At 45.0% G+C, this 17,626-nt stretch overlaps 1 protein-coding gene across 1 annotated transcript in view; it reads right to left on the bottom strand.

The window, feature by feature from the left end:
* Nucleotides 1–1,532: 1,532 nt before the first annotated feature.
* The window catches only part of gbe1b (glucan (1,4-alpha-), branching enzyme 1b), a 113,140-nt gene continuing 97,046 nt past the window's right edge, over nucleotides 1,533–17,626 (bottom strand). Inside the window, exons 15-16 of the mRNA XM_080006319.1 lie at nucleotides 12,271–12,388; nucleotides 1,533–4,353 (exon numbers count right to left, since the gene is read on the bottom strand). Of these exons, the coding sequence (XP_079862445.1) occupies nucleotides 4,291–4,353; nucleotides 12,271–12,388 (181 nt within the window). The 3' untranslated portion in view covers nucleotides 1,533–4,290. The remainder of the gene's footprint in view (nucleotides 4,354–12,270; nucleotides 12,389–17,626) is intronic.

The following is a 17,626-nucleotide window of genomic DNA, read 5'->3' as shown; positions in this document are numbered from 1 at the left end:
AAATCATGAAAATAAAAACAGCGACGATCCTTGTCGTTGCAGGCGGAGTTAACGTGTTTTTTATTTGGTCGTTTCGTTTTGCGTCTTATTTTCCTATTTGCTGTTGTTTGTTTGTTTTGTTTTGTTTGCTTCCGACCGTCCCTGATAATATCATTTTCCTCTTCCTCTGCTTCCGTCTTCCATCGTGGTCGTTGGGATCCTCCTCTCGGCCTAAAACAGCTGATCAGTCCGTCCGCTCCTACTGGGCTGCTTTCAATCTCTGCAGGAAAATTCTTTCATGTTTAACTTTGTGTTTTTATTGGAAACATTTTCTTTACCTGTTTATTTTTTATCTTTTAAAAAATGTTCTTAAAATTATTTGAAATGTTTCTTTATTTCAATTGTATTTTTTTCGAATTAATCAATTTATTTACTGTATAACTCTTTTCTGCTATTTTATTTTTTAATATATATATTTTTAATTATAATCTGTGCACGCTCCACTTTCAGGGCGGTGGGATCCGAACCCGCGCTGACGCCGTCGACCCTCCTCCAGTTTGCCGCTACGAGGCGTCGATTGGGCGAGAAGCGCCGGGTCGGGAAAACATTTTGCTCCGCCCGCGATAAGAGGACGAGACGGAAAGAACTTTTACTCCGAAATCTGACGGAAGATTTAATCATCTCACAGAATTAAATCCCTCGTAAAAATAGGTCAACGTGACCGTCCTCATGATTGTCCTTCGATATGATTCCATTCTTTTTAACCTAAATGCGGACGGCGATCAAACTAGTTTAAGGATGTTTTGGCAAATTGAAGAACGCCCCCCCTCCCCTCCCCCTAGAGGAACAGAGCGGAGGTTCACCCTCGAGGCCCCGGACCAAATCTTCGGCTTTCGGGGGCCAATTGTGTGAACACTGCTCAGGGGCCTCGTCCAGCGGGGCCCCCCAGCCAGACGGGAGCGGGTCCCACGACTCAAACCCTTTCACTGTGTGTGATAGTGTCGGTCCCCGGGCGCTGTAGTCCCCAGTACGCATGAGCTCCACCCATCATTAAGGAGTCATTTAAATGTGTCACGCTCCTCGTTGCCTGGATTTTAGTCTTTGCAGAGTCCTTCCAAAGCCCGGCAGCGTGACCTCGCGGTAGCGTTTCTTTTTTTACTGCCTGAGATCTGCAAACGGGCGTTCGTCCTCTTTCTCCCGCTGCTTAATGTGGGACAGTGAAACCCTCTCGGGGAAGAAAAACCTCCTTAAAAAAAAAGCTTTAATTTGCTATAAACCTACATATATTTTTGGGATATTCCCAACTCGTGCATCTGAATAAAACACCAAAAACATGAGTTTCACGAATGAAAGCAGTTTTTCGAAGTTGAATGCATTTAGTGTGGTGTAGTGCGGTTCCTTCCAAAGGTTTTGTTGTTCTGCCGCTTTACACTGACTTCAGACTCTGCAGGTTCACGAACATCAACAGTTGTTTATGTCGGAGGAACCAAAAAATATTAAAATCCTCAAAAACCAGGCTCACCCACACATTGAGACAGAGACCGTGTTTTGTATTGTTTTACAGTGCTTTAATTATGATGATTATTACTGTTATTATGAGTAATCTAATACAGTTTGTGCACGTCACAGAACAGTGTTTCACTGGGAACACATCATCCAGGAGGTGAAGTGATGAACCAACTCTGTTCATCGCAAAGAACTCAAAGTCAAAAGTATGCAAAGTGACCCTTCCTTCCACCTGGAGAGAGAGCATTCTTTAGTTATTAACAGGGGTCCAGCACAAAGTGCCGAAAAACCTATTGTTTTTATGCAGATTGTGAATGTTATTATTGTTAATATTATTATTTTTAGGGGGTCCAACCCGAAGGCACATTTGTATAAGTCCTTAGTTCTAAAGCCAACTTCCAAATCATTAGTCGTCTACAATAAACGTTATATTTCTGTCAAAGCCAGATTTGTTGCCGTTATAAAATGAGGGTGTAGCCATTACAGAGCATTCATTTGGTTCTGTGTCATCTTGTATTTAATTATAACATCAACCTAAATCAATTCTTTAGAAATGCAAATGGGGCTTGTACATCGTTTGGTCACAAACGTCACAAACGTCACATGGTCACACGCAGACTAAACTGGACCCATGCATCACTGCCTGCAGCTATATTTATTAATTATTATTATTATTATCATTCATTATCATTACTATTGTCATAATTATTAGTCAGTATCAGTATCATTATTATTAATATTATTATTATTCTCTGCTGAAGGTGCCTGGTGCTCAGAAACCGTAAAACCCACGGACACCAACCTTGAGAGACAGGTACTACATTTTCCCAAACCCTTGAAACACAGTTCTTGCGTCCGTGGATTCCTTGGGTGATGCCCAGTCGGCCACACATAGCTCCACCCATCGTGATCCATTCTGCCTCATTTAGAAATTTGACCTCCAGCTGGTGAACAATGCCTTGCTCAAGGGCATCGGCCCAACCTGAACCACAGTGGAGCTGGTTTTAGCTTCCTGTGCTGTTTCTGCCTTGTGCCCTGTGAGCCTGGAAATAAAGGGTGTGAATGAATGGATGAATGGACAAATGAATTGATGAATAGATTAATTAATGAAGGGATAAATGGATGGATGAATAACTGAATGGACTGACAAATGAATGAATGAATTGATGAATACATGGGTTAATGGATGAATGAAAGGACACATTAAGAGGTGGCGGAGAACTGTCCAATTAGTGGTTTTGAACCACTCGAGTCGTTTGTGCCTCGGCTGGGACCCATGGAAGCAGGAAGTAAACCAACACAGAGCCCAGTTGAAATAATTACACGGACGCCTTCCCCGTCTCGTTGCTGAGATTTCGGTAGAGTTGCCTCTCGCTCTCTTCAAGTTTCCTCTGGTGCCACGGCAACGCGTCGGGCGGCGGCGGCGGCGGATAATTGGAAGAGCTGCAGGTGGCTTTTATCGACACCATCTGTGTTTTTTATCGGAACGTCGTCGTCTCGGGAACGTTCCCCTAACGAGCGAGGTGTCACCGCGCTCCCAACAGGAGTAATATAATATCTGTGTAATATCTATAAGTGATCAGATAACTGATAACGACAGAAGCAGACTCCCTGCGAGACTGATCATCTTCACTATTGTGCAATTTTGTTTGCCGCCGACTACGGAAATGTAGAATATGACCTAAAAAAAAAATCTTATGCCAGACGCAGCCCGAGCCGCTCCGCGACGGGTGAGATCGCAACGCGTTCCTACTCAGTGGGAGATGTTTCGTGCAACCTCCTCAGCTCCCAGTCTGCGGCTTCATGAGCGGCTTGTGGATGAACACATGAACGTGTTTAAAATGACGCTGCAACCGGATTAGGCAGCTACGGCTGAGCACAACCAGTCAAAGTGGATCATTACTTTGTGCAAATTGTGCAAATCTTGATCGTCCCTTTAACGCCCCCGAGGCGTGAACTAACACTGATGCATTACCAGCAATAATACCTGCAATTATTATTATTACTGTTATTTGTGCATAGAATCACATTTATATATATTTTTAATCTATTTGACTTATTCCTGCTTCGTATTTTTCGACTATTTGTGCATATTTGGCAATTTCATTTTATTTTAACTTGACTTTTTATTCTATAATTATTTTTTCACGACTATTTTAGCTCGTTTATGCTTATCTGTAGAAACACACTCATCCTCAGCAGGATAAATTCCTCGTACCTGTAAATGCACCTTCAGGTGGAATAAATTCAGAAAACTGAAAACCATACATTTTTAAGTGAAATGCTGCAACACATATTTTCCGTGTCTAAGACAACTTTACATTATCGACATTTAACAACACTGATAATTGCCGATAAAATTTCTTTTTTTTTTCCCCCATCACAAATCTCTCTCTCTCTCTCTCTAAAAATCTGTCCTCACATGGGAATCGTGTGCGTGTAAGTGTGTAAGCGTGTGCGCGGTGTTTGAGATGGGTTGCCAGGCGCAGCAGAGCCTGTAAATGGCGGCTGGCCGGTGGTGGAGGGCTCCGCGTGGCTCCCACTCCCACCGTGGAGCGGCTAGTGGGCGAGCTGGACGCCTCCCAAATTAACCAGTTTCAGGGGTCGCAGATGGTGTTTGGACACAAGCGCAACAAAAAATAAAAATAAAAAAAAATAAAAAAAAGAGGAAGTCTTAAAAAACACAAAACTGGGTTTGGGCGCAGGCGGCGCAGGCGGCGCTGGGGTTGGCAGGTCGACCACGAGGGCTGGTTGTTAACGCTGGAATCCATTTCTGATCCCGGAGCCGACGGACACAATCAGCCGCTAATAACTGTAATCTATCTCCTCGTTGGCCAGGACAATGGCTGTTCTGCAGGGAATGTAGACCTGGAAGAGAGAGAGACAGAGGGAGAGAGAGACAGAGAGAGACAGAGAGACAGAGGGAGAGAGAGAGACAGAGGGAGAGAGAGAGACAGAGGGAGAGAGAGAGACAGAGGGAGGGAGAGAAAATCGCCAGGAATTGAGACGACGATGGGAGACTGATGATGGTAAAGATGCTCTGGAGTCACACGGTTGAAGAGATGAAGGAATATTCAGCTTTCATCCATCAGAGCTGCACCAATCACATCTCACAACCGAGTGTTGACTTTGTCAAATAAAGAGCAGGAGGAGGAAGAGGAGGAGGAGGAAGGAGGAAGAGGAGGAGGAAGGAAGAGGAGGAGGAGGAAGGAGGAGGTGGAGGAGGAGGAGGAAGGAGGAGGAAGAGGAGGGGGAAGGAAGAGGAGGAGGAGGTGGAGGAGGAAGGAAGGAGGAGGAAGAGGAGGTGGAGGAAGAAGGAAGGAGGAGGAAGAGGAAGGAGGAAGAGGAGGGGGAGGAGGAAGGAAGGAAGGAGGAGGAAGAGGAGGAAGAGGAAGGAGGAAGAGGAGGGGGAGGAGGAAGGAAGGAAGGAGGAGGAAGAGGAAGGAGGAAGAGGAGGGGGAGGAGGAAGGAAGGAAGGAGGAGGAAGAGGAAGGAAGAGGAAGGAAGAGGAGGAGGAGGAAGGAGAAGGAAGAGGAGGTGGAGGAGGAAGGAAGGAGGAGGAAGGAGGAGGAAGAGGAGGAAGAGGAAGGAGGAGGAGGAAGGAGGAGGAAGAGGAAGGAAGGAGGAAGGAGGAGGAAGAGGAGATGGAGGAGGAAGGAAGGAGGAAGAGGAGGAGGCAGAGGAAGGGAAAAGTGAGTGTGTCTGGAGGAAGTGAGTGAAGGAAGGAAGCTGCTTGCTGTGCTGCCACCTGCAGGGGGCAGCACAGCAAGTTCAAATCCAGAGAAAAGGAAAAGTGTCGAAAGTTTCAAGAGGAGGAGGAGGAGGAGGAGGAGGAGGAGGAGCAGCTGCTTCATGACGTCACTTCAAAACAGAAGGTTGTGTCTGGACCGTGCTGCATGTGACCCCTAGACAGTCATGTGATCAGCTCAAGGTCAAATGAAAAGCAAAAATAGAAACAACAACAACAACATGAGTTTAAAAGCGACAAGTAAACGATCAAATCCAAACATTTGGAGGAGTAGGAACCAAACAACCGTTGAAATAAAGAGGAGTGTGTTTGTTTGTTTGTTTGTTTGTGTGTCTGTTTGTGTGTGTGTTTGTGTGTGTTTGTTTGTTTGTTTGTTTGTGTCTGTGTGTGTGTGTTTGTGTGTTTGTTTGTTTGTCTGTGTTTGTGTGTGTGTTTGTTTGTTTGTTTGTTCACTGCAGGCTTCAACTGGGCGGCGTCGCCACAGAACACTGAAGCCCAAGTCGCTGGAGCAGTAAAACACATTTTCCTGATCAATGCCACAAACTCCAAGACAAAAGTAGAAGAGCCTCTGGGCGGAGGAGAACAAAGCGCTTCACCTCCACCCTCCACGGGCTCCATCCTTCCTGGATATCGGCTCCGTGGCACAAAATAAATGTGGAATTCTGGACGGAGGGAATTTGGCGGCGGCCGAGTAAGACGGTCTGAGCGGCGGTTACAGCAAAACAAGGTTGAGCAGCAGGAGACGCCTTTATCCCACATATTCACTGAACTGTCTTTCTGTGAAGTATTTGATCTGTATTATTATCAGTATTATAATAATATGCACATTGCTTCCTAAACGTTTTGTTTTAGTTGTTATGATTCAATAAAAAGTAAACATTTGGGCTTTGTGTACCTGTATGTACTGTCTGTACGCCTACATACACATAATATACATTTCTTTATTTTTGTACGACCTTCTGACAATTTTATACGCTCTGAAAAAAATATTTATAAAAAATACAATAAAGTCTAAAACAAATTGATTGAAGGGTTTGGCCTCACGGTGGCAGGATGTGTCTTCTTCCCTCTCCAAGGAGGTCCCTGTCCACCTGGCAGCTGGGAGTCGAACCCGCAACACGTTAACAACCTTTACCTCCGACAGAACGGACGACCTTGAGCTCCTGACCAGGAAGAGAAACTGCTCTAACATGTGATCTATAGGACCAGTCACTTCATTACACTTACTAGTACTGATATTTTAATTACTAGTTGCCATTGCAACAGTTACTAGTAACTATTTTAGTTTCACTATTCAAAATGTATTAGGTACTAGTACTTGTTTATTAGATACAAGTAACTATTAAAATTGTTATTAGTATCTATTGTGACAATTTTGTCATTGAATCCTATGGGGCTCCGTGTTTCAGATATCCCATCCCTATAGTATCTACTCCCATTGTTACTAGTATCTGTTTCCATCTGTTTCCATTGTTACTAGTATCTGTTTCCATTGTTACTAGTATCTGTTTCCATTGTTACTAGTATCTGTTTCCATTGTTACTAGTATCTGTTTCCATTGTTACTAATATCTGTTCCCATTGTTACTAGTATCTGTTTCCACTGTTACTAGTATCTGTTTCCACTGTTACTAGTATCTGTTTCCACTGTTACTAGTATCTATTCCCCACTGTTACGAGTATAACTATTCTGATTTAAATTAAACTATCAACAAGTTGTTTTGTTTGGTCATTTCTCATGATGGGTAAAAAATACACTGTTCCTGGTGAAACCAAACATGTTACTAGTATCAATGGGAAAAGGCACTAGTCACCAATGAACAAGTACTTGTACTGAACTAATAGCAACTAGGAACTCAAATATAAGCCCTAGTAACTTTCACAAAGGGACGTTGGTCCTATGGATGAAATGTTAAAAGAGCTTGGATCAGGATCTGTGATGAACATCCCACTGGAACAGCAGAGAAGCTCATCCGACTGATCATCGATCATGTCTCCACGCCCGACTGATTTCTCTTGTCTCAGTGTCCACGTCGTGTTTGGATCATTAGTGATGAGTGTGGGCCTCCTCCCCTGATGCGACACTCACCAACAAACCTTTTCAACGAATGAGTCCAGTCACGAACGAGTCATTGGTTCACGACTCTGTAACTGCAGGGAGTCACAGCCTGAACTCAACTCAACCAAAAGGGGCCAAAAAAAGCCTCAAGCCATGCAGTGAATGTTCTCCTGGCAAACAGAGAACGGAGACAGGGAATTCAAATCAAGGTGAACAAAGAGTGGAGACATTTTGGAATCATTTGTATTGAATCTTCCCAAATAAGAGATGACAGGAGTGACAGCATTAAATGCTTCTTGAGAGAACTGCGTTCACGACTCTGCGCCGAGCCGACCCTGACTCCCTACGCCCATGAAATCAAACCAAGAGTTGGAAACAAATGGAGCAAATCCTTTCAGAGTCACTGGTGAAGAGCTGTATCCCCAAAAAGAGACAAAGCTTTCATCACCGTGATGCAGACATGATGAAACCAGTCAGGAATCAGCTCTGTCATCATCGACTTTCAGTTTGAGTCTAAATAATGAAGTTGTTTATCTCTTCAGCGTGTCGTAGAACTTCCTCGTCATTAAGAGGGATGTTTTACAGGGACGCCCTAAAAAGTTTTGAGGCAAAACAATTTGAACTTAAATGGAAAAAAGGTTCACGTTTTTCTTTTTTCTTTTAATGTGCAGTGTGTTGAATTTTTGGAGAAAATGGAAAATAATATTCATAACAATGTTTTAATTAATTGTGTTTTTTTGTTACCTTAGAATGAGGTGTTTTTATCTACATAGGGAGCAGGTACGCTTCACGCAGGCCGTCATGTTGCGCCGCCATGTTTCTATGGTAGCCGGGAATGGCCAAACCAACCGCTTGATCTAGAGAGCGACTTGAGCGTATTTCGCGAGTGGCACAGCCATAAGGAGGGTAGTCAGTTGGTTGCGAACTGCAACCTCACCACTAGATGCCACTAAATTCTACACACTGCACCTTTTAATCAAATGCATTTTTTTGCATTAATTATTAAAGTGGAAAATCGGCCAAAACACCGGCTTCACAAAGTTTAATGATTTAAAATTCAAATAGAAAAATCTAATTTCATGAGATTTCACGATGGTGAAAATTAATGGCTAAATCACTGAAAAATTAAATTCAGGTCATAGGACATGTGCAAATGTGAAATGCAGCTTAAGTCCTATATCAATAAGAAATATTCTCCCATCTTTTCTACCCCTTCATTTTCAGTAAATTGTCAGTCATAGGACCTCCAGTGTCTGGTCTAATTGTGAAATGTTTTCGGGTGATTGGATTTTCAGATTAAATTAATTGATGAAAAAAAAAGTGTTGTATATAGTTTCCTACAAATGGGTGAAAAGTGCTGTTTTTAAAGCTGTTACTGAAGCATTATTGAAGCCAAAGTTTCGGTATGGAACTTTTTAAATCGATACGCAGCTCGATGCGTGAGGCCGCGATCAAACAGGGCAGAACGTGATCAGATCCTATTTTCCATAATCCATACGCAGGATTAATACGACCGGCCGATGTGACCACATTATCTCAGTTATTATAATTAATCTCATAAATTAATCGTATTATTTATAATTAATCTTATGGTGTTTAGATATCTCCCCCAACACTCTTCTAGGAAGGCTTTCCACTAGGTTGTGGAACATGGCTGCGGGGCTTTGCTCCCATTCGGGCGCCCCCCCGACGTCACGGTTGGCAGGACGCCTTCGGGTAGGTGTGGCCTTCTCCGGGCATCCTCCATCAGAGGCCGGACCCCAGACTCCCACTGCCCCTGAGTCCAATGGCGGCGCGCTTTACACCACTCCGGCCGACGCTCGGCATCGCACATGGCTTGTGGCGACATTGAAAGTCGCCGAGCTACATATATATCGTTTTTGTTGTCCCTCAATATGACTTGTTTGAACATTCATAGGCGGCTTTGCTGCTCGCTACGTGGGTCACGTAGCAGGTAATGGAGGCTGGCAAATGCAGAAGGATATATCTGTTATTAAATGCATATTGAAAACTTTTCAGCGACCACTTCATATGCCTGGCATGTATTATGCACAAAGTTGAAGCTACAGATGTATTATACACAAGAAGCAGCGCATAACCTGGCAGAGATTACATACAAATATAGATACATGATGAATTTTAATGCTTTCCATTAGACTGCAGAAAACCCGACTCCAGGTGTGGAACAGTCAGACGGAGTGCATCAGAACTGCGGTAAGTGACACTTTCTCAGAGGATTTTCCATCCCAGAATACTAAGCCGGTAAGAACAGCCATTAAAAAGAGAAGAGAGGTTCACGAGTTGACGCCGACTTCAAAAGCAACAGATGTTAAATAAAACATGGCCGGGGCCGGGCACCTTTTTTTTTTTTTTTTTTCCTTGGAGTCCCCGCCGAGACTCTTCCTAATTATTCCCGTCACGTCCAGGTGGGCGGGGGGAGGAGCGGCGGCCGCTCGGTGCAAGACTCCAACGCCCCCGTGCAATATCTGCCACCGAGCCCGAACCGGAGCGGCCGGTTCCCAGCCTCCGCCTTTCAGCTGCTCCATCCTTCTCCAGCGCCCTTTCATTTCCCACCATTCCCTGGTGGCGCCGACATTAGCAGACAACTCGTTAACTAAACTTCACATTTTGGCCGACGGGGACGCGGTGGAGCAGCGCTGTTTGAATTAGTAAAAGATTGAGAGAAGATTTAAGAGAATGTGGAATTCCAGCCCCCTGTAAATGACGAAAGCCGAATTAATGTGGAGGCGAATCACCGTTTGAACGGGAGCCAAAGAGTTTTCCTTAAACCGGGGTCGACGGATTCTCAAATAACGGCGGATTAATGCCCCTAATTGTGTAATAGCGGCGCGAGGAGGGTTTGGAAGGTGTAAAGGAAGCGGCACCTCCAGCTCTGAATACAGAGGCTTGTTCCTTTTACATCGACGACGGCGGCGGTGGCGGGGCTCTCGCTATTGATCTGAGGAGGTTCACGCCGAGTTCACTTTGACAAACACCTCATTAGGTGTTTGTGTCAATTTAGCTGCAGCCGCAGCGACACGTCGCCTCCAGACTCCACATTATTCCGCTCAATGAAGTGAAGAAAGACGGGAAGGAGATTGCAGCTCGGCACAGCGCTCCACCCTCTTCAACTGTCCTGTCCGACTAATTGTGCTCCGGCTGTTGGGGTCTCCACGCTAATCCCCGCTAATTTATCCCTGACCTTATTTATAAACATCTCATTGCCTTTTGGCATTTTCATCAAGGAAAAATAAATTACACCTGGGAAGAAATGCAGGTCCTGGAGCGGCGCACTTGAAATGCATATCAGCGCTTCCTTCTATATTTCAAGGACGAGCTATTTGGCGGCGTCAGCCTGGAGCGCTCTCCTCCCCAAACAGCGATCCGACGCTGCCACGGCGCCAACGGAGGTAGGAGGGGCTGCTCCTAACGCACGCGCACGCATACGTCAGGCAAGTCAAGCAAAGGACAAGCAGTGAATCCAGAGCGGAGGTTCAGACGGAGGGATGGGAGTCAGGGCTGCACGGGGGCATTTGTGATCGACCACAATGAGTTAAACGCTAAAACCGGGAACGTCCTCTGCACCAGAGTCCAAATCACAAACTCAAAAGAAGAACAGAACAGACATGAATTCTTCAGCCCAAACTGCACATTATGGTACTTTTCCCTGCCATCCACACGGCAGATGTTTACCTTCCTCCTCCATCCACCACCACCTCTGTGTCTGCAGGTGTCCATTCAAGAGTTTTTTAAAGCCACAATCACATCCAAAAAATACAGAATCCGAATATTCAACCCAGTGACGCTTGTATCAGGCGTCTGTGTTTAATGTCAATCCTGATGGGGAAACACACACACACACACACACACACACACACACACACACACACACACACACACACACACACACACACACACACACACACACACACACTACAGTGTCGCATGTGGCCTTAAAGAATAAAAAGCCTTGAGCTCGGGGATGGAGATGTGGCTGCTGTGTAACCGGGACACGGTCTTAGTGCTGCACTTTTCATTGCCGCCATATGTTTGGTGGCCTCCGTGCGGGACGTGACAGCGCCGACGCCCGCGGCTCGGCTTCTACACGTCGCGCTCGGCGGCCGCTTCCCGTGACGGGACGCGACCACAAGTCCTTCCCCTCCGACCATCCGTCTGAACACCTCCCCACGTTAGAGTCCGAGCTGGACGACAAACGCCACTGGGTTCCCTTCGCCGCGCCCTTCCAGCGACAACATCGGAGCTCCACAACACGACGGATTTAGATCTAAACCCCAAAAAACGGTCTTTTCCTTTCTCCTCTTTAGAGCTTTCAAACGCAAAGCACTTGCCAGGCCTGGTGAAACACCAGTCACAAAACCTCTTCTCCAGCCTCGTTGACCCAAAAAGCAAATAACTGAAGACCTAGGGCATTTACTTGAGACTTCCAATCCAATCCAATTTAACGTCTTAATTTCTGATAAATCCGTTGAATACCTTTCCGGTTTTTAATGATCCGCAGATTCCCTGTTTGCCGATCCCAACCACATCAATGCAATTAAAAATTTTTTTTTTTAAGGAACTGCATGTGTGAATGTGCTGACTTTGACAAGCAGAAAAATGTAAACATTGAAATGAAAATGGGAGTAAGAACACAGTGGTTGGGAAGCAGGCAGCTGCAGTGCTGCGCTGTTACTTCAACAGCTCGGAAAGAGCAAGTCCAGTGCACACACGTATTGTGGAAAGGAAGAAGCTGGTGGAATGCAAACATCTTTGGTTTTCTCAACTCAGAACTTAGATATCATGTTGTCAATTGTAAGGTGGGAATACCTTTGCCAACACAAACCCCTTTCTTCAAGTTGATCCAACGACTCCATCATAATCACTGAATTTGATGATTTATTTCCAGTGTATTTTGCAGAAAGGCAGATTGTCCTGAGCCCACGTTGAAACAACACAAGATGTTTCACATTGGAACTCACCTGCACGGAGTTGGGGCGGCCGTTGAAGGCCCGCGGCTCGGTGAAGAACTGGGTGGCGTGGTCCAGTCGTCCGTGGCCGCCGTACTGCTCCGCGTCCGAGTCCAGCCTGATGGTGTATCTGACACGGGCGGACGTTAAGGAGGAGCGGGAGATCTGAGAAGAAGTTTTTAACCGTTGGGCACAAGGACTCTGAGGCCCCGGCCACACATGTCGGGATATGTCGGAAAACCGAGTGTTTTCTCTGTGTCCTGGCCCCCCCTACACGAAAACATGGTTTTAGGACCTGGAAAGGAAGCTTTAGGAGCAGGCCTTGCGGCGTTTTTATAAATATCCATATACGTGCGGACGAGGCCCCGGGATGCATCGGCCACGCGGTGTCACATTAAAAAATAGCGACCGAGCCGACGCCTAATTGACGAAGAGGAGGCGGCCCTGTAAATGAACAGGAGCGCTAACGCCAGTCGGAAAAGTCTGCCCGCCTCGTTCATCCAATTCACCCCATAAATAATGCATTTCATCACCAGGCGTTCCAAACGAAACCAAACAAATATGACGCACAATCTGTTTCTCTGCTACACTGGCTCAGTTAAATATTAAAAGAGTAATTGCCTTCAGTGGTTTGTTGGAGGGGAAGTGGGGCTGGTAGCCTTAACCCACCCAGGCAATCTCCAAACTGGGCTTTTGATCTTAAAAATAAAATAAATAAACACCAAAACAGATTTATAGTTTTGCTACCAGGGGCTTTTCTGAGGAGATGTTACAGCTTCACTATCTTATCAACAACCAAGCTCAGGAGGTAGAGCTGGTCGTCTAGAAATCCATAGGTTGCCGGTTCGATCCCAGGCTCCTCCTGCTAGCATGCTGTAGTGTCCTTGAGCAAGACACCGAACCCCTAATTGCTCCTGATGGCTGCGTCAATCTGTGTTTGCAATTGTAAGTCGCTTTGGATGAAAGCGTCTGCGAAATGTATATTATACTTTTTTTTTTTTTCCTCCTTTTCAGTCTTCAAAGTTGGTACTTTAACGATCGAAATAGAAAAACCCAGGAACCACATTCTTTCCTAATTTGTCAAAGAGTTCCATTTCAATAAATCCCATCACCGATATCAGCTAAAATAACATTATTTTATTTTATTTTTTTCCACAATTAAAGCGAGCAGCTCTTTTTACTGCTTTTTAGGCAACTTCCGCTATCGAGGTACATTTTACGGATAAGAATTCGATTACAACTATGATGTGATCGGCCCAACCCTAGTAACGAGTGATTACTTTGGGGGGTAATATTATTACTGAAATTGTATTAGTAATTTGTTACACTACTCGTTACTGGGGAAAGTAATATCATTAACACGTTACTGTAAATGTACAGTAATGTGAGGCATGTCGTGTGCAGTGCTTGGAGTGGTCGCAAGAGGAGAAAAGCACTCGTACATACTACACACTAATTCAGTCCGTTTAGCATTCATTCATTTTTCCACAAACAACTTTTCTTTGACATCCAAACAACAAGAAGAGAACATACAGCATGCCGACTACAGTAGACTATCCCTGCAGCTGCATTTTCAGGGTTATTTTTTTATTGTCATTTTGTATGTTTATTTTATTGATAATGTCGAGGTTCATTGTATATTAACAAAATGTTCTGGTTTATTTTAGGATTCTTTTTCTTGGTATTTTTTATTTTTATTGTAATTTTTTTTTTTGGTATCTTGCGCAAATGTTCTTTTTGTTCATTCTTAAGCTAAATTGTCTATTGCCAATTTTTCTACCTTAATATTTTATTCCTTTATTATTATTATTATTATTACCTTCAATACAGTAGAACACAGCAGATGGAGATAACTCCACCTAGCGTACTCTGCTCTGATCTATCGTCGTCTATCATTGTCTACGTTTTGACCCAAACTGATGACCCAGACTGACTTGTTCACATCAAGCCAAGAACTCCTAAAATACCAGCGTGTCCTCTCACCACACCCTGAATACAGTATGTAGAGTGCATCGGCCGGCGACGACACAGAGGATTAAATGTCAAAAAGCCATCCTTCTATTTACACTCAGTTCAAGTACACTGCACATGTGCAATAGCAAATAGCGATATATGAACAGTATATATATATATATATATATATATATATATATATATATATATATATATATATATATATATATATATATATATATATATATATACACACACACACACACACACACACACACACACACACACACACACACACACACACACACAGCATGTAGTAATAAATCCACATGCATTGTACAGTGTTTGCACCCGACTCTCGGGTGACGATCAGGCGAGACGTGCAAACATCGCTAATTGGTGGAGTGAATGTTGAGCCGCCGCCCGTCGGCTGCTTCCTGAGCTCAAACGCTGCCTCCTCCCTCTGCCCACCAGCCGCCAGAACCCTGCGCCGCTGCCGCTTGTCGGCTTTGATAGCGGTGATTAAAACGGAAGCGCTGCTCTGTGCATTGTTTCTGCCGAGAAAGAAGACACCACCGACACCACCACCACCAACACCACCCTCCTCCTCCTCCTCCTCCTCAAAGCCCTCTCTCGCTCCCCGCGTTGCATCGGCGTCTCATTGACGGAGCTCATTTTGTTGTGGAGGTTTTACCGTTGCCATCTAAGAGGATAAAGAAAATATTCCCCGGAGACGGAAAATGAGAATCCAGGCTTGTTCAAATATTAAGCCCCCCCAACCCCCCACCCCCACCCAGCCAAACACGGCCGCTATCAAGGACTTTAACTTTGAACTAGCTCTGAAGGACCGCCATGCTTTATTCATGACTGTGGAAACGTACTTTATTAGTAGCACCGGAATAGATTTAACAGGAAAAAAAGGAAAAGTAGTCGTCGTCGTTATTGTTCTGCGTCCATATAATTCTCTGTAATGCCTGTCACCCGCTGCTGTCGTAGTCGCCAGCGGGGCGTGGCTGGCCTGCACGCCGGCGAGCCCCCGGATTAGAAATTGTGCACCGCCGCGTCAAATTCAAAGTTCCCTCGGCAAAACTTTGAGGGAGGCGAGCGCCGGCGCAAATTGGTAGTTGGGAGGATTTGATCGATTACGCCTTTGTCGGTCGGCGCGGCGGCTGGCGGCGCGGCTGTGAAGCCCCGCAATCAATACGGGCCTTTGTGGACGGAAAGGAACGACTCCAGAACACAGTCAATTTCCCCAGATGCGCGGGTCCAAAGTGCCGTGATTAGAGCCGTCGATGACCCGGAGTGGGGCAAGGGGGGGTGGGGCGGCGGATCTGGCCGCGACGGTGGCGGCGTGAACACTTCGGCCTCCGCTCATCGGGAACATAACGGCGCCGGATTATGTCCGAGGGAGAGCTGCGCGTGCACGTCCGAGGGAGCCCCGGCTGCCTCCGCGCCTCCAGGACAGGAGGGGACGTGCTCCCCCCGCGTGGGCGGCGACCCAAACTCACCTCCGCCCTCGACAGAGCCTGCGCCCGAACCGGCAGAGACAGCGAGGGGGAGGTGCGGCGCCATGCTCGCTCCGCCTCTCCGCGCTGTCGAGCGATAACTCCGCTGCGCTGTCCTCCCGGAGGCAGGCTTTCTCTGAGGTTCTCCACCACGTCTCTTCCAGAACGCTGCTGACGCTGACTTCCTTCATTCACTTATACATTCTCATCACATTTGGTATATTTACATGTTACTTGTTTTTAATTTCTTTTGGCTTATCTGCGTTTATTTGGCAAATTTTTCACTTGGTGTCATTTCACTTTTTATTCTGATTGATTTGATTAGAATTCCATTCTAACTCAGTCAGTTACACTTTTTAAAATTCTAATTGTCTGAATTAAAATGATCCAAACGCACCACACGGCATATTTCTTGTATAAAGGGTATACTGTATATATAGATATATGAATAAACAAAGTTCTGATCCATCTTATCCATCTTCTTGACCTACTCAACCCGCTCAGGGTCATGGGGGGCTGGGATTTGGGGCCTGGTTCAGCTGACTGAGGCAGATTTACAGCTGGAAGGAAACCAGATGAAACCCCTGAGATACTCATGGTTTGTATTAGACGTACTGTCTGTCATCAGCGTTACTGCATTTAGCCCAATTTCTTACTGTTTGTTTATTTTTTGTGGTTTATTTTAGTTGTTTTGTTCACTTTTCATGTTCATACTTTTTCTTCCTTCTGGTTCAGACTTTTATATATTGACACTTCAGATGGTTCTTAGGTTTATTACATGTTGCCATTTCATTTTTTTCTATTTTTATTCCCATTACTTTATTCATATTGCCAGTTTTTATTTTATGTGAACTGCTGTGACGCCGGAATTTCCCTCTGGGTGTGAATAAAGTATCTATCTTATGAATTGTTGGATTTAATTCCTAATAATCTTTTTTTATGTAATGTGCGGCAATTTTCAACTGTTATATTTTATGTATTTGTTATGTTAATGTACCACAAGAACCACACACAATGTTGTGTGGGGGAAAAAAAAAATAGAGGAATAGATTGTGTCCTCACCATGAGCTCGCTGGTAAATCAACCTACTTCTACATTCAACAACAAACAAATGTCACCGCAAAAAAACAAGTAAAAAAGCTGGGTTTATCATTATGTAAACCTCAATCCTGAATGATGGATGATGTGCTCAGACTGAGTGACTCTTAACGGCATCCAAAGCGAGAAGAATAGAGGGAGTGGATCTAGGACACGTGTGATAAGCGATCTAAGAGTTATTAAGCAGGAAAAAGGTTATTTATTCTCCTCTTCAAGTCCTTAATGATATCAGAGCAGCCGATGGGCACATTACCGCCGGGTTTTTACTCCGTTCCTGGTTAAAGCTGATTTGACGGCGCATACAGTGGCATCTCCTTTTCGTTTTGTCCCCCCCCTTTCTTTTCCCAAATGACATTCGAGAAAGGAAGCGGAGAGTGATAACCTGACACGATCTCGACCGCCTATTGGCAGAGCGTAAATCAAAGACCCATCTGCCCTGACAGGCACGACTTTCATGAAGTGATCCAACTGGGATTTCAAATACTCTAACCAGCCGGATAAATCCCACCGCCGGAAGAATGGATCCGCCGAGGGTTGAATAGAAGCGAATAAAAAATACTGATGGTTTGAGAGCCTGTCGAAAAGCTGACGTAGACTGAATTTTAATGGCCAACATTTTCGGTGAGGTACTTCTCTGCAGTTTCCCCTCTCTTGTTCCTTGTGGAGGGGGAGAAAAAATAAAATAAAAAAATAAAAAGAAGAAAAGAAACTAAATTCAAACGAGCAGCGAGCGAAGCAGGGGAAGGGCTTCTATATTAAATGCATAAAGGGGACATTCCTCCAGCGACGGACCGGGTTTGTTATTCATTTTC

This window comes from Zeus faber (genome assembly GCF_960531495.2).
Source record: "Zeus faber genome assembly, chromosome: 9".
NCBI classification, from domain to species: domain Eukaryota; kingdom Metazoa; phylum Chordata; class Actinopteri; order Zeiformes; family Zeidae; genus Zeus; species Zeus faber.
This window is presented reverse-complemented; position numbering and strand designations above follow the sequence as displayed.